General features: G+C 40.2%; 1 protein-coding gene across 2 annotated transcripts in view; it reads left to right on the top strand.

Moving 5' to 3' along the window:
* Positions 1-8,185: 8,185 nt before the first annotated feature.
* LOC149177443 (uncharacterized) overlaps positions 8,186-18,477 on the top strand; it is an 84,542-nt gene continuing 74,250 nt past the window's right edge. Inside the window, exons 1-2 of one of the 2 annotated variants that reach the window (XM_089420142.1) lie at positions 8,186-8,483; positions 8,577-8,738. In XM_089420142.1, coding sequence (XP_089276268.1) covers positions 8,455-8,483; positions 8,577-8,738 — 191 coding nt within the window. In that variant the 5' untranslated portion in view covers positions 8,186-8,454. Of the gene's footprint in view, positions 8,484-8,576; positions 8,739-18,477 lie in introns of those variants that run through there. The other variant, XM_089420143.1, reaches the window with a different exon arrangement.

Below are 18,477 nucleotides of genomic sequence, written 5' to 3'. Positions count from 1 at the left end.
ATCCAGGGCTCTTTCCTCTTTCCATTTTTATTCCCTTAGTCTCTGCAGTCAAAGCATTACCTGATGTCTCACTAGAGCTTTTCTGTCGCATTTCCTCACTAAGGATTGCACCGACAACATCATCAAACTTTAAAGTACTAGATCCAGAGATAGAGTTACTAATGGCCATAACTAAACCATTCCAACTTTCTGACAATGAGCACAGAAATAACAAAGCCCTAACTTCATCATCAAAAGTTACCCCTACAGAACTTAACTGACTGGTAACTGTATTAAATTCATTTAAATGATCAGCAACAGATCCACCTTCTGACATCTTCATATTAAATAAACGCTTCATAAGAAATACATTATTTGAGGCCGAGGGTTTTTCATATAGTTTGGCCAATGTCGACATTAAACCCTCTGTTGTCGTTTCCTTTGAAATATTAAACACTACCGACGTCGCTAGGCACAGTCGTATTATTCCAAGTGCCTTTCTGTCGAGAATATCCCATTCTATGTCTGTCATACTCATCGGCTTATTTGTCTTTCCGCTCAATGGTTGGTACAGATCTCTTTGATACAGATAATCTTCTATCTGCATCTTCAACAGCTGGTAGTTTTGGTCGTTAAACTTTTCGACCCTAAACCTACCATCTTCCGCCATTGCTCCCACTCAAACCATGAACCCTTCTCTCCTGCGAGTTTATCAGCCAAATAGACCTTCAGCTCTGATACCAGTTGTTAGACAATTATATATTACAGAGCAATGGAACACATAAAATATTGCAGAAATATAAACACAGAAAACACATAAAACAATAGAGACACAAATATACGTGGTTCACCCAGTTTGGGCTACGTCCACGAAGAAACAGCCAGTCCTTCCTTTTATATTATCCAGCAAACTAAAGAGATACAACCTACAATAGATCCATTATAATTCCCTCTTCACTCTCAATCTCCTCTCTCTTCCTCACTCAGAATACAGATATACATAGACACAATACAATTCCGTCATATATAGCGAGGGGTTGCCTTCTAGGGAAAAAGACCCTAAATTAAACATAACTTCTACTGTCAGATCTCTGCCTAATGAACGATCTAGATTCACTACGAAATTACAACATTTTACAAGGAAATTTTACATCTATTCTTAGCTTTGGGGGCGCTTCCCCCCCCTGGACCCCCCCTGCAGCGAATATTTTATGAGCGGCGTTGCCACCCCATTACGAACTGGGGTCCAATGCGGAAATACCTTTAAATACAGAAGATAATTAGGCTCCACATCCAACATTTCTATTAAGCACGAGGGAATTCAACTCAATTAACGACAGCGATGCATATAATATAATAAGTGCATTGTTCTTTTTAAGTTAAAAACCCCACAACAGTGCACTATATTAGTTACGCATTTGGATATTCATGTACTTGTTTAGAACTGGGGCGTCACGAAAGTATATCACCAGATTAGGAAAAATAAATTTAATGACTGGCATTTTTTTTTTAATTCCACCATTTCCAGTGCTATCGAGTACTACACGCACTAGTGTGAGTTATGTACTTAGCACACCGTTATGTTTTTATTCTTATAAAAAATTAACTCTTTCATGGTGCAACATATTATATTAAGCACCAATGCGTATAATTATATAATGCATCGATGCGTTTGTTTATTATGGACACGTCATTAAAAAACATCTGCCCGCCCATCTCTACTAGTGACCTCTGCTACAAATGGATTTTTGGGCTATTTTTATAAGGGCTTCCGCAAAAACTTCCGCTAGAGGGTCTTTTTTCTCGCAGTGTCATTATGAGTGTTGAATTCCAGTCTTCCTATGAAGGACTATGACCTTTTCCTCATTGTGACTGGGAGGGGGTATCTTGTCTTTGAGTAGCATAGATTTTGGTGTTTCTCTATGTAGTTCCAGGTGATGGTTGAAGGTAAGGTAATACATGGGGAAACTGGTATTGTGTTAAGTGAGATAGCCTCCTCTCTAATGTGGGGATAATTGAATTTTGTTTGGTGGTGAGGGTTGTGCTCTTGCAGACTCACTCTGAAGCTGAGTAACATGTATGGTTTATTTTGTGGATTATTATTTGGTTTGAGTATTGTCTAAGGGGAAACATGAGTTATAACCATAAAGCCTTGTTTACCCAGTTGTCACAAAGGATAAAATCTCTGCAATTGGAATTGGATGTGATTACCCTTATTTGAAGCATAATGAACATATGGCAACAACTGCTTATCTGATGAATAAAATTTGAAAATTGAGGATAAAGAAGTTAGGTGGGATGAAGAAGTGGATGCCCTTTGACGACAACTAGAGGAGTTGAAGGCACAAGTCAACAGATTGACATACAATGTGAACGACATAGCTATCTCAAGCATTCCTATTGTTGTCAAATGCCTAGATCTAAATGAGCCTACTCAAGATATGAACAAGTCCATTGTCATCAAAGACTTGTAACTAATCAATAAACTATGATGTGTAAATTTTTCCTTTTTGGGGATCTATTTTGTAAGGTTTATACCTACAACACCCCGTTTTTTGTCTTAAAATATATAGTTTATCTAGAAGAATTTGAACCTCTACCAGTGAAGAGGGCTCAAGAATAAATTTGGAAGACATAACTATGTAATTCCTGATGTATCGCTCATTCTAGGTGCAAACTTGCAAATTAATACACAATTTTCATTTTTGTTAAAAACAAAACAAAAACTATAATATGTAGCATTCAATAAAACGACTCAACAATAAAGCATCCATATTTATCTGGAAGTGGAACTATATCCATGTACCACTTTGTAGAATTAACTTATATACAAAATGACAATCTTGTTATTGATTCTTCCTTTAATGACACTCATGTCAACGTTTTATTTTATGTAAAGAAAGATGTCCATAGAAGACAAGTGACTAATGTGGATAGAAGTCTATTGTCACCACAATCATATATGTGGCAAAACCAAGTAGGATTACCCACCTAAGAAGTCAATCCCATGAGTACTTGATAGCCATTTCCTAGACAAATCTATGGAATTTACAGTTAAATTTATGAATGAGGAATTCATAAATACCTAGATAGGAATACATAATATTTTGTTATAATTCAAAAACCTAATAATTAGAGGAGAGGTATCAAGATGATGTATTTGTTCTGGTAGTTAATGATTTATGGAAGGTTAAGTGGGTGATTGTGTGCATGAACATTTCTATTTTTTGAAGAGGGGAAGTGATGAGTTTTGTTAGCAATATGACAATTGTATTGTCTGGTGTATTGCTTTTGGGATTGAACGGCTTTATTATGCATGCTTAACTAGATGAATTTGTTAGGAATGGTGTTATTCGAATGCCCACTTAAAAGTAAGAATGACACCCATCTAAGAGAAAAGAAGAAGAAGATGGATATCATCAGTACTTGGTGGGTTGTTTTGCTTGTTGGTTCCTTTGGCTATAGCAACTACATGGATCATGTATTTTTTGTCTCACATAAAGTACATAATGTTTGATGTTAAATGAACTTCATAACATATGATGTTCATTGAGGGATGAATAAAATTAGAGAAACAATAGGGCAATCACTTTATAAACTTATAATCTTTAGAGATCATGTAGTGGTTCATTGATTTATTTCTTTAGCTACCTATTCTGACATGTGCACTCAAGACCATATTTAAGTTCCCACCACCGCAATAAACCCAGACGGGAATTTGATTATTGGTTTAAGATACTTGAATTAACACCTAACATGCCTAATCCAAAGAACAAAGGATGATTTTTAGCTAGTATATGAATATGTTATAGATCTTCTTTTTGTCAAATCTTTCTTTGTAGATATTATGTTAGTGCATTGCATCCTTGGTGAATGAGTAGGAGTTCCTCAAAGTTGTAATTGGCATTTCTGTTAGAGTCTCAACCTTTTTTCTCCCCTTTACACATCCATTATTGGGTTTAAGAACTCCATGATAATTGTGAGTTCATATTTACCTTTAAGTTTAGATTGGAATCCTCTGTAGGCCCCTTTTTCATGGTGGTTTCAAGACTGTACTTGTTGTATCTGGTGTACTTGATTTAGGTGTTGTGCAAATGAATTGATTCAATTTGAAACAAGTAATTGACACATATGGAAACATGGAGGAGGTTAAGTTTGGTCACTCGACACGTATCCAACATATCCTTCTAGAAGGAGGCTTATAATTAGTACATGAATGTTAAAGCATCAACTGTCGGTGCTGATGTGTAGGCATTGTTATCGCTCAAACTAGTAGGGGTCTTAGGAGGGGATTTTATGAAGCAACTACTAGGTCAAGGGCAATAATGGATCGATAACCCATCGTCACCTCAACTAAGTCTCCCTGCTCTTTACAAACTTTCACTGATGGGAGGAGACCTGGTATAAGAGGAATCATAATAAAGGATACGTCAATGAAATGATGAAAGGTGATTCCCAAGGCCTATTCACAAGAGAGACTCAATTGTATGGCTTGCTTGCTTTAGAAGCAACGTGATGGGATCTCTATGAAGGGCCAAGAAGATCCTTAGGGATAAGCTTTGAGAGTATGCTTTGTGGAGATGATTCCTAGACCTAGAGATCTTTATGGAGACTTGGATTTTATGTGATCTTTGTGAAATTGGCAGTAATCAGTTGTGGGACCACACCAGGCCAAGCAAACCCAAAACTAAGTCAAGGGTATGGAGTTGATCAACTAAGGAGGGGCTTGACCTAATTGTGGAAGAGAACAGGACCAATGAACAAATATTCTTGAAAGTGCGATGATCTAAATGAGGTCACTAGCCAAGGGAAACCTAGGGCAAGAGACGGTCCCTAGGCTAGGCCTTGCAATATCTAGAGATCCCACCATCATAATTTCGTGAAATTTGGAGGGCCTCTATAGGACATACTAGCACAATTGTGGGCAAGAGGTCAAATTATTTTGATGGATAAATCATGAGAAAAGTGATGCCCTAGGTGACCTATGGAGGCTAGGCCTAGAAAAAGAGGGGAAGGCGAGAAAAATAAGCCTTGAAAGTGATTACCTATGGAGGATTAGTGACTTGTACTTTGGGAGAGATGGGTTCAAGGAGAATTTATGGTTTAGAAAGAGTTCACCCAGTCAAAGAAGCCTTAAAGCAACTTCACATGGCATTAGGGAATGAGAGCAACTGCTTCAAGGGCTTTATACTTTGATTTGCAAGAATTGATGACTTATCGAGATGTATTTATCACAAATTATCTCTAGGAACATTCACCCATCATACATGGCCCATGACATGATGCAACGCTATGAAAGATCGCAATTTCCACTATTTCATGTAGAAAAGTAGTAAATTTCATACTTGTATAGCGAAAATCCAAGCAACATTCACGTGACAAAGTAAATATCAAGAATAAGCATGAAAAAAAAGCACTTACATGTACAAAAGATTACATCCAATCATCAAATTATGCCAATAATGAATCTCCAAGACAAGAGAGAGATATCCAAACATCAAAATTAATCCATAACATCTAAACTCATCCTCCAAAAGGGATAGCGAAAATCTCACAAGAGCAAATAACCTAATCCAAGTAATCATCAATGAGAGAGAATGCCTCTCTTCTATTTATACAATCCTCTAAGGGATTCGAATAGCCTAATTTGGACTAATAATGCCCCTAGAATAAAATAATGTGCACAATAACAATATTTTTTGGTGACAAGCCTACCAAATTAGCTCAATAACATAAGAATAAGCCTTTCAAGAGGGCAAAATGATTAATAAGGTGAGTCCTTGGGCCTTTCAGGAGGCCTAATGAAATCCAAGGGGTGCCATGATGTAGAACTGGACTTCAAACATAGTGGACAAGAGGTTGGCCCCTTGTTTTCCAAGCAAGAACATGTAGTGCTCCCAAGTGGGTGTGGGGGCACAAGAACATCCTCATGGGTCTCCAAGTGGATCGAAAATGCTTGCAGACCATCTGTAAGGGCTAGGATGATGACATAAGTCCTCCCTTTGCAATGGGAGATATCCTTTGTACCTTGGAACATTTTCCAAGTGTGTGGTGCATGCATGGAGCTAGCTAGGCATGGTGAACCGAGTGCATCATCCTCATCCAAAAGGTGGAACATGAATAATCAATGAGTGGTGCTGGGGATCCATGAAGTACTTTCTGCTATGGTCGAGGCCCATGGCTCTTAATGATCACCCTACAAGTGCCAATGTGGCCCTCTGGAGGGCTAGGCCACCATATAGGGAGACCAAGCCCCAAATGGAGACCAACATGCAATACTGCAAAAGATCCAATGCATCCCCTTGCCTTCCAACACAAAAAATCATTAGAATAATCAAGTAAAAGCACTCATAAGTCATGGAATCAATGGGGCACTTCATGGTGCAATGCCCTTCCATAATGGGCTTTGACATGTACGAGTGTCTCCAAGCTCAACAAGGGGTTAATTAAGGACCCTTTTAGGTGGTTTCAACCTTTAAAGGGGGTGACATGTCCATGATACATCCTTCATGTGGCAGGTGGAAAATGATATAATAATGGAACAGAGTTGGGATTAGGGAAAACATCCAAACCACATGTCATGGCACAAGGGTAGTTATAATAGGGGAAGCCCACACCTGGGTATATGAGCGTAGGAGGGAGAAAATCGTGGTACATGAGTTACCTCGACCTTTGTTTTTGCACCCTTCTTCACATGCCTTTTGCTTTGATTGATTTTTCTTCATAAATGCTCGGGCTCCAGGGAACGAGTGCATGATGTGTAATATATAGTAGTGGATACCCGCTTAAGGTGGGGCAGTTCATCGCCCACCAGGGGTTGGGACAATCATGGGTTCCTTAATGATGGAGGGGCTCTTTTAGGGCCCAGAGGAACCAGGGTGATGACCATGGATAAGGGGTATAGCTAATGTTTGGCTTTTGCCCATGTGTTAAATTTGTATGTCCCAACCATCTTTTGCATTTTGTGGTACATTTCCTGTTGAGAGTGGCCAAATTATGCTTTTTCTTTTCTTTTTAGCTACATCAACCTTTGGGGCATCGTTCCAGGCTTGACCCAATATGTGGATAAGGGGAGGGGAGGCTAACCCTATGTGGACCCAGTGGACACATGTGGACCCAGATGGGAAAATAGATGAATGTAGCTAAAATGAGTGGAAGGGTAGTGATGTAGGTGGTATCGGGAAGCGGGACTATGCAACCAAAATCGAGATTTCCCATGTAGTACCAACCCTAAAGCTAATGGATAGTAAAGGAGATCCCATAGGACTAGGATACAAGGGTAACCACGAAATCGGGTAATGGAGACAAGAATATAGACCTAACCTACTCTTTCTGCTGAATCCCCCAACCAATCCATGTCCGAAAGTGCCCATGACAAGTAAGGAAAATTACTTAACTATACCAATGAAAAACCATACCTTTGGGGTTGGGAGGTCTGCCTTCAAACATACAATCATGACAAGTGGTCGAGGGACCATATGACCAGCTCAGGTGGCAGAGACAATGACACATTGAGCTATTTGGTGGCTGCTGGTTGAGGACCATCTAAGAGAAAAAATTCTCATATATACACTACCCACAAGTGGTGGGTAACAGACATCAACGTGTACAAAGGCCATTAATGCAACCTTAGAGGTAAAATGCAAGAAGAACACATTGCGGCTTTAAAATGACAACTCAGAACATTAAACGAGTTCTGATAGGTTAAAACACCATATAATCATTTTGTATCTACCCTCCCTACAAATATATCGATTTACAAAAATGATGACATTAAATAATATGGCAAATGATATTGTTTAAATTAATATTTTAATTTGGCAATATCTATCAAAACCTAAATTAAAATAATCAGATCTCTATTCTTAATTATTAAAAAATATAATTTTCAAATTTTATATATTTTAAATAATATTTTTTATTTTCAAAATTTTATAAATTAAAAAAATATTTTATTTAAAAAAATTAAAAATAATAAAAATAAATTTACAAATTATAAAAATTTAAAATTTAATTAAAATTCTAATTAACCCAAAACCTTTTCTATAATAAGATTTATCTTTAACACACTTTTCAACATACTGTTCATTATCTCTCACAAAATCTAACATAAAATCTAAACTAGTGTCCCTCACACTTGCATGTTCCCCTTTTCCATTTCACACCCGTGCAAATACTAGCAAATAAATTTGACTAGGAAGCGATGACACCCAACCAAAAGCATGAGTCCCCAAAAAAAAAATGAACTTACGAATTCGTAAACTCCCGAATGATATTCCCATTAGTTCGAAGCATATATCAATATTAACTCTCATATATACAAAGACCAGAATCTTAAACCAGCCCCAAAACTTCCATTTAGGTGGATTCAAGTCATTTTATGTGTATGGCTGAAATTTGGCAATCTACACTTCAGCTCGATTTCCAGACAAGGATGATCATTTAAACCCGTTGAGCGTTTTGTTCGTGTAAAAAATGAACTTGATCAACATGCCCTTTATCAGGTTGGGCTTGAGCTGTAGATTTTGCGTTGTTTTTCTGTTGTCATCATTCTCTTTTCTGCTTAATGTATGTTTGCTGCTGTAATAAAATTGCAGTTCAGTGAATTACCAAACATCTCCATGTTGGGGGTCCTCGCGAATTACTCACGATTTTGTGAAAGGGACAAAAATTTCGAAATCTAGAAGGGCAATTTTTAAGCGAGGCAATCATCCAGTGCAACTGTTTAACATTGCGATGCAGCATACGAGTGATGGCAGGTAGGTTTACACACTCATAATTCATTAACCTTCAATATTTTCGTTTCCTTCTGGGAACTTTGATGATCTAGGACTAAATGAACCAGGCACTAAGTCATACACACAGCCTAGCAAACTGGGTGAGTCTGGATTTTTATTAACGTTCGATATTTTCTCCTCCTTCTGGGAACTTAGATAGCGTTGGACTAAACGAATCAAGCCATAAGCCATAGACACAACATAGCAAACTGAGAGGGTCTACATTTTGATTTTGAGGTGTCGAAGCTTAGGTCTCAAACATAACCTCCCTGCTTATTAGCCACACCCATTATCTCATTATGACATGGGAGAGTGCTAGGTGATTTTAAAAAGTTCTACCATGGTTAGATGGTTTTTGTTGTTCAAACTCAAACTGTAGTCAAAGATTGGGATTAATTGCAATCACATAGTACGTAAGTCTATTGAATCAGATTACTTACAGTATGATGGAGAGATAGATTAGCATTGAAGATAGCCATTCACGGCTTGTTATGGAACTGTTAATGGTGCCCATCGTGAAAGGCACATGTTGCTCAGTGGTAGAGCAGCTCACTGGCCAGGGTAGCTCCCAGGTTTAGTTCCTAGTCCATCAAATTCAAACATGGTATCAGAGCTAGGTGTTTTGAGGGTGACTGAGAGTGGCCAGAAGGGCTATGATGAAGCGGGGCTCGAAGAAGGAGGGTGTCGAGTATAATGCTCCACACCTGGATATCGAACTGGTAAAGGTGCTCTTCATGAAAGAGGTATGCAGCTAGTTCAGTGGTCGATTTCTAGCCTCTCGTTTTCCACAATGAGGCGGTTAGATAGAGTTGTATGTGATATGGATAAAGGATACGTCCCTCCATTAGGGCGTGTTTCTCTAGATTAGCGTTAATTTTATTAGATAAATCCACGACCTCTGGAGATCCGTGCAAGTAGTTGAGATGTACTTACTATTTCTCACTGGTTATTTTTTACTGTGTCAAACCGATGACTTAGATAGCCTCTTCGTATTAGTTTTTATTTTTAAGACTCTAGATTAGTGAGGATCCGTGGGACCTCACCCCACCACACAGACCTTAGCAGCTAAACCATCTCAGAGCCGTCCCTGGGAGACGGACTAGGTCCTCCAGACCTTATCAGTGCACAAACTCCCCCAGACAATGAGTTAGTGGACAGTCCGCACCTACCACTGACCCTTCAGTGCACAAACTCCCCCAGACAACAAGTTAGTGGACAGTCCGCACCTATCACTGACCCTTCATCAGGCAGCAAACTTTGCACAATTTTTTTCAGTGCTCTTCAGTCAGCCTCGGATGTTAGGAGAGATAGGTCTGATCCTCAAACCCATTAGCCCCTGGATCTTCTTCATCAGGGCATTCCATACATTGTATCTTTTATGTTCTTGCATTGTACCTTTTATATTCATGCATTGTATTTTTTATAGGAGACCGTTTGGTTCTCCCGCATTTTATGGACATCATTGTACTCAACAGTCCCTTTGACCTACTTTGTGGTCATTAGTTGGACATAAATATAATTGTCTTATCTTATCTTTATCTTAGTTGGAGGAATGAAGAATCAAGTTATCTGGTTTTCAAGTTTTTTTTTTGTCTTCTTTGTGTCCTGCAAGCTTGTTTTCAGTCTGTCAAGCTAAACACTCCTCCAATTCCCATTTATTGGTATTAGAGCATGCAATCTTTTGAATAAGCCTTGCCGCGTGCAAGAAGACAATCTTGGATTTGGTTTCTTGTCTCAGATGCCCACCCCGAACCCCTCTTTTTGCAGCACTCTGGTTTCGTGGAGGTCTGCCCTCCCACCCGGCGCACTGGGTTCTTGGAGATCTGCTCTCCCACCCATCTCTTCATTGCTGTCTTGCTTTGTTTTCTTAGAGTTCTACCCTCCCACTCAATGCTACTTTTTTTTCCTCACACTAGTTCTTTGGAGATCTTCTCTCCTGCCCAGCTCTTCATTGCTGTCTTGCTTTGGTTTCTTGGAGGTCTACCATCCCACTCCATGCTACTTTTGTTCCGCACGCTGGTTACCTTGAGGCCTGCTGTCCCACCCAGCTCCTGCTTTGGTGTGCTCTCTATGATTTATGCCCTCTCTTGCCCTACCATGCCTTGGTCTAAGGTTTCCATTATCTCCACTGAAGGTGCAGCCCCTATAGGGATCCACTCCCTCCCTTTTCAGCATCTATTTGTCAGATCTACTCGCCAGTGGCTCTCTTCAGCAACAAATATTCTTTTCAGTCTCAGCAATGTCCCAGATTCTTGCTTCCAGCAGTCCACATATTGTGATGGGTTCAGTTCAGGCATTCCGGGTATTCTAAGATTTGCATTCTTTAGTACCATGTCTGATTTCTTTGCGGCCTGCTCCCCTTGCATGATGATAGGCACGACTCCTTATATTCCAGCCATAACTCTACGTGTCCTGTCTCCAAGACATGCCGTTCTGCCCCAACCGCTCTGGCTTAACCTCATTCTTGTTAATGCCCCTCTTGGCCAACAACACATGGTCTCCATGCCTCATCCACTTTGTATTCTGGCAGCTAGGGTTTTAAAGTTTAAACCCTTCCTTTCACACTCATTTATTACTGGATTCTCCTCCATCTCCCTTTTACATCTGTAACATCACTTTATTCAGGCCTGGACACCCTCCACCATTTTGCTCTGGCAGACTTCCCTCTGATGTCTCATTTGGTTTCCTCTCTAGATAGCATGCTTTCACCTCATCGCTTCAACCAACGCTTCAACCAGTGCTAAATATGGTAATTCTAGTTACTTCTCCAAAATCCAGATGCATCTGACCAAGCTAGTGAATCCGGTGATGTACAATGCAGCATGCAGAACACAGCTTGTTCTTATCCTAGAGCTCATGGTCTTTATAATTTTTGTATGGAAGGATCCAACCATTGGTTTCAACTTGGCATGTCTATTTTTAATGCCTTCTGGTATATGTCAATTTGATAACTTATGGGTCCAGGGTTTTGCCAACAATCTTTTTTGGTGGATCTGATCTGATATTGTTCAACTGAGGTATTAGGCTTCCTGGATCTTCTGAAGCATCTCTTGCCTCAGATTGATGCATCCCTCTTAGAGCCAATCTTTCTTTTCATCTAGCCACAACTAATACAGTATTAGATGATTCTACAAGTGCTCTAAAAATTGTTGTCCATGCTATGCATGCCCTAGCCTGTCGTATTTGGCTCAATTACTCTGCACCCTTGGCTTTTCCCATTATGGATCATGGTTATCCCTTCTTATGGTGAGCCATACAGATCCTTGGTGTGGTCAGTGGCCTCGGATCTTGCTGCTCTTGATTTGGACCCAATGGAGACCACTTCTTCAACTCGTTTCCATTATGATCTCATTGATGAGGATTCAATGGTCCTGACTACTCCTAGCAGTGGAAGTAATGACAGATTTTGGCTTAGTTGCATATCATTTGCGGGAATGCGATGGAAGGTTGTAGCCGTCCAACCCCCTTTGTTGGATCTTAATGAACCTAAAGATGACTCTGATCTGAACCCAGTACATTCTGCTTATTTTCAGCATCAGTGCACCCCTCACAGCTTTTACCAAACGGCTAGAGATGATATATTTTCTTCAGACTCATGGATATGGGTCACAACCGGAGAGAGCATGCAAGCAGGCAGAAAACTTAGAAAATTGTAAGATGTTGTGAAGTGTTTGATGATACCATGAACTGAGGCCATGTGCCTTGTGAATCTACATTCATTCTGCTCACTATGGTTTACATTGAAGCACTAGTTAAAGGTTTTGTTGTTGAAGCCTGTGACATATACAATCACATGATTCAACTTGGAGGGTGTCAACGAAGTCTTAGCTTACAAAATTATCTTTTCAAGGCCCTAGTATATGTCACAGGAGGTATTGTAAAACATTATTTGATCTAAGCAAAATTTATGTTTCCTGAAATATGGCTTATGGCAACTCTGAATGCTTCTGAGCCCCGAGATTGATTCCCTCTTCGAGTAGCAATTTGTTTTTATACAACAGCAACTGCCACAGATTCAGATGATATCACGATTGCACCTAGATCTGCATCTCAATTGGTATCTTTGCTGGTGGCTGTGAGGTTGTTTTCTTGTCCTTTAGGCCTCCAAGCAAGATGTGTCGAAGCATTTCATCAAAACATGGTCTCAGTTGTGCCAAATCGTGTACCCACTCACCAGCAAATACTAAATAGTAGAGATTGATGGCACTACTTGTTCTCCATTCAAAGACTCCTTCAGGCACGTGCAAGAGCAGTGTATTGGGCGGCCACATGCATTATTCTTGATATATCACCATGTTACAGCAACCACCACTTATAATGCCTTTTGCATGTTTCTTGCTGCTTAAATTGGATTGGCTTTGGAAAATTTTCTTATAATGTAAGTACAGGTTTCAGTCCAGCATGGTTTGCACAGTGGCTGTGTCACCTCAATTCCTTATGAATTTTTACTGCAAAATTTTTAATGGTGACTCTGTGCTTTATTACATCAGTCCACCGCACATGCTAGCTGGTTAATCCAACACATTTGGAAGTTTGTTTTAGGCCTTCAGATGTTGCTTTCTCACCTCTACATCACGGGGTGCATGTTCGTCAATCTTGTTGATTTTCCTAATGGTAAAGCTTTCATCCCTGTGCTTTAGAATCAGGGTTTGACTGGGTTGCTTGGTTCTAGTTATCCACAAGAAATGGTTCAAAGAGCTGTGCGGCATGATACATGACTGCAAATTTCCTCAGACTCAGTTAATCCTTCTCTTGCACAGGCAATTGCCTATTACTTGGGCTGGGATCATGTCTATTGTCAGCCTATCATTCTAGATGACCTGGCAGTAGAAAGGTCTGGGGGACTGGATGCGTTTTTTGAAAGCTTTGGGCATTCTGTTTTCACTGGTTTTTTCAAGTGTGTCACTGAAGCTAGTGTTCATGACCTAGGCTTATCATTCAGTGGTATCTTTGAGGTCAACTGTTCAAAGGATGTTCAGATACAGGGGATCATTGAGTCCTATGCATCTCTAGACAAGAATGGGGCTGCCTTTTTTTCCTCTCCCTACAGCCACTCCTAAATTGGGAGGAAAGTGAGGACACTTTCCATTTAGCCGGGAGGAATTGATATGGATGAAGGATGCATCTTTCCATGAGGGTGCTCTTCTCTAGATTAGGGTTAGTTGTATAAGTAAATGCATGAGCTTTGGAGATTTGTGCAAGTAGTTGAGATGTATTATTATTTCTGAGTAGTTATTTTTGTCTGTGTCAAGCCAATAACTCAAATGGCTTCTTTGTATCTCTTATCAAGCCTTAGCTGGAGGAGTGAAGAATTGGGCTATCTGGTTTTCCATTTTCATTTTCTTTTGTCTTCTTTGTGTCATGCATGCTTATTTTCGGTTTGTAAAGCAATACACTCCTTTAATTTTCATCAGAATGTTTTTATTCTTTTTGTTGCACTTTTCCATTCTACCCTTGAACTGATTCCATGCCCATGGGTATACAGTTGGGCATAATTGACCACAAGTATTTACAATGCCCAACATACACCCTTTTTGTCTATGGGTGATTCTAAGTACTAATTTTTTTGTGCAATACAATACAAGCTGGGGACAATTGTGTTGCTGTGATATTGACCTCCATTCTTATTACATTCTCACTGTTTCCTGGATGAGACTTTATGGTGCGTGTACTGTCTCGTCTAGGAGTGAAAAGCTTAGTGCCTCAAATTGTTGCCCTCGAAGCAAATGGTGTTAGCAAATTCTTTTAAAATAACCGCACCTTAATTCTATCCCTCTATTTCCTGATTTTTCCTAATCCAAGGAAAATCATCTGTTTATCATTTTGTTGAATGCCATCGAATATAAATTTTCTACTATATATTTACTATTTACTATTAGGATACATATTTGTACCAAGCTATGGAATACCTTATGACCTATCTCTGATATTGGTAGGTTCTTATATTTAGGGGAGTTGCCAAGTGAGGTGATTGTTGGAAATTTTGCATCTCAAATGACTCTCGCGTGTATATCTCATGGGAGAGTAAGTTGGAACTGTTGCTGCAAAATCTAGCAGGCCTGGTTCAAAGCCTCATCGGGCAAGGAGCCAAAACCTTATGGTAACAATGAGGAAGGGTTGCCACTGTCACCTCAGCAACCTTCCTCCTACTGGTTAGTGGGATTTAAACCACAAGGGAGGCTTCCTTAAATCACCTATAAAGATGTTCTACTACTTGGGTTCAAGATGATTGGTTTTTGAAGGACTAAATATGGATAGAGGGCTTGGCAGGGCCAAAGATGACCTAAGTTCTCAATGCCAATGTTCAAGCACTCTAAAGTTAGATCACTACATGGGCTGCTATAAGTTAGGGTTTGGACAATCTTCAATAATAGGGCATTCATTGTCATATAGCAGCCTAAGAAAATACCTCAAAATGATCTTTAACAAGAATAGAGCAAGGCCTTCAAATAGAGGTTAGGGTTTCACTAGGGTAAATTGTTTTATGTCTGTTAGACATGCATAAACAACAAATACAAGGGATGATGTCAGCACCTTTTAGGGCATGTTAGGCTATCCCCTATGCCTGATTTTGCTTGTAAAAAAGTTATAGAGGTGAATCCTAAATTGTGTTGAAATTTTTGTGCCCTCTAGATCTGGTGTGTGCCCTAGCTAGGAACACAACACACTAGAGGAGCCCAACACAAAAGAACTTTACACAACGGAAAATATAACAATAGTGAAATCAACAACGGTATAGAAGAATATTGGCCCAAATATTGTTTCTCATTAGTCCATCAATAAGAAAACATTAGGGCTCCCGTACCAGGGATCATGGCCCTTTATGAAACCTAATACAACTAGTATACATAGTAAACAGTAAAATACACAGTTTGTGCTTTCACCGACCTAGGGCTTGAGATCTGATCCTTTAGATCTTCAATCTGCCCAATGAGACAAATGCATACTTGGGCAAGTCCTTCAACTCACGGTCCTTGGATTGTTTTCTGTCCTTTGCAACTAGTCCTTTTGCAATCACACTACAACTTCTCAATCTGTTAGAACTACTTCTTCAGATCACAGATAAGGCATAAACTTCTTCTGATAGAAATTTATTTCTTGTTGATTTTATGGCCTAATATTAAGCATGGGTGATCATAAGACACCACAAAAACATGCCGCCCTGTGTGCTTGGTCTTTGATATGTGCAGGTAACAGGTTTGCGGTCCTAAGAGATTGCTGGTGTTCTCATGACCTCCCTGTTCGAGTACGTTCGTGCACTCTTGTATGAGATCATGTCCCAGTTGGAGCCAGATGTTACGCAACCCCTGTGGGTAGTATTAGGAGAAATATTTTCTCCTAGACGGTCCTCAACCGACGGCCAACAACCCCTTGCAACCACCAAATAATTCGATGTGCCACTATCTCTGCCACCTGAGCCAACCATGTGGTCCCTCGCCTATCTGTTATGATTGCCTGTTTGCGAGGGGGCCTTTCGACCCCGAAGGTATGGCTTTTCATTGTGAAGTTGGGTAATTTTGTTTACTTATCATGGACACTTTGGGCATGGCTTGGTGGGGGGATTTGGCGGAAAGAGTGAGCTTCATTTGTACTCTTGTCTCCTTTGTCCAATTGATGGTTAACCTTGTATCCTAGTCTTGTGGAATCTCCTTTGTTGACTATTAGCTTTAGGGGTGGCACTACATGGGAAACCTTGATTTTGGTTGCATGGTCATGCTTCCCGACACCATATACATCACTTCTCTCTGCTCATTATAACTCCATTCACGATATCTCCCATATGGGTCCTCATTTGTCCATTGGATCCACAAGGAGTTAGCCTCCCCCTCCCCTTGTCCACACCTTGGGTCGGGCCTGGAACGATGCCCTGGAAGTTGATGCAGCTAAAAGAAAAGAAAAAGCCTAATTTGGCCACTCTCAATAGGAAATGTACCATAAAATGCAAAATATGGCTAAGACATACAAATTTAGCACATGGGCAAAATCCAACTCTACCCCTTTCATTATGGCCATCACCCTGGTTCCTTGGGTCCCTCCTATTGACCCCTTCATCATTAAGGAACCCATAATTGTCCCAACCCCTGGTGGGCGATGAATTGCCCCACCTTAAAGGGGGTATCCGCTGCCATATCTTACACATCATGCTCTTATCCCCTTAAGCCCCGAGCTATAAAGAGAAATCAATAAAAGGCAAAAGGCATAGGAAGAAGGGTGGAAAAACAAAGTTCGGATAACTCATGTACCACGATTGCTCCCTCCTACATTCATACACCCAACTGTGGGCTTCCCTTGTACTGTGGCATGTGGCTTGGAGCCTTCCCTTGATGCCTCATTCCGTTCCACCATTATATCACATGCCACCTGCTATTTGATGGATGTAGCATGGACATGTCACCCCCTTAGAGGCGGAAACCACCTAATAGGGTCCTTGGTTAACCTTCTTCTTGAACTTGGAGACACTTGTATGTTCTAAAACCCACTATGGAAGTGTATGCCCCCATGAAGTGTCCACTTGGTTCCATGATTTGTAAGCTTACTTACTCAATTGCACTAATGATCTGTTGTATTGGAAGGTGAGGGGACACATTGGATCTTATACATGATTGTAGGTGGGTCTTCATCTTGGGTTTGGTCTCCCTATACGGGGTCCAAGCCCTCTAGAGGGCCATATTGGCGTTGTAGGGTGAACGTTGAGAGCCACAAGTCTCCACCATAGCAGAGTGCAAATTTCCACTTCATGGGATCCTTTAGTTCCACCTACTGCTTGCTCGTGTTCCACCTTTTGGACGATGATGATGTGCTTGGACCACCTTGCCCAGCTTGCTCCACTCTTGCACCACACACTTGGCAATTGATCCAGAGCCTAAATGAAGATGTGTCTCATCGCGGGTGACAGTGGGAGGGCTTGCACCATTCTTCTAGCCCTCACAGATGGTATACAAGCATTATCAATCCACTTGGAGACCCATGAGGGTGTCATTGTGCTCCCACACCCACTTGGGGACACCATATTTTATTTGCTTGGATATCAAGGGGCCACCCCCTTGATCCCTATGTTTGGAGCCCATTCTATCACCTTGGCACATTTTGGACTCCACTAGGCCTCTTCAATGACCCTACGACTCATTGTATCTGCAATTTTTCCCTCTTGAGAGGCTTATCTTTGTATTATGGAGCTATCTTGGTGGACTTGTCACCAAGTCATGTCATTATTGCACATTATTTTTTTATTTGGGGCTTAATTAGGCCTAATTAGGCAAATCAAACTCTTTGGGAAGGATATAAATTGATGAGAGCTCATTTGAATCTCATCATCGTTGTGATTTGGATGATTTGTTTCTTTTGGGAATTTCTCTAGGCCTTTTGATGGACGAATTGGAGATTTAATGCATTTTGATGTTTGGAAGAGCTTAATTTCTTGTCTTGGAGCTTCGATTTTCTTGCATCTTGATGATTGGAATAATTTCACTATACTTGTGAGTACTTTTTCATGCTTATTTTGTAATTTTGTCTCATGAAACTATCTATGAAATATTTTTGTTCATGAAGTTGGTTTAGCTGCTCTTTGGCTTATGCGAAGTTGCTGGTATTGTCTTTGTGAGGAATTTTTCATACGATCATTACGGAGTATGGTGAATTATTGTCCTAGGGGTACATGATTGTTCATGATTTGCCTTGATAAGTCATCTTTTGCAACGTAAAAGAATAATTTTCCCTTTGT

Source organism: Pinus tabuliformis, chromosome 4_1 (genome assembly GCF_031772625.1).
Source record: "Pinus tabuliformis cultivar Carrire ecotype Pingquan chromosome 4_1, CPIR1, whole genome shotgun sequence".
NCBI classification, from domain to species: domain Eukaryota; kingdom Viridiplantae; phylum Streptophyta; class Pinopsida; order Pinales; family Pinaceae; genus Pinus; species Pinus tabuliformis.
The sequence above is the reverse complement of the archived record's forward strand: the minus strand, read 5'-3'. Positions and strand labels throughout refer to the sequence as shown.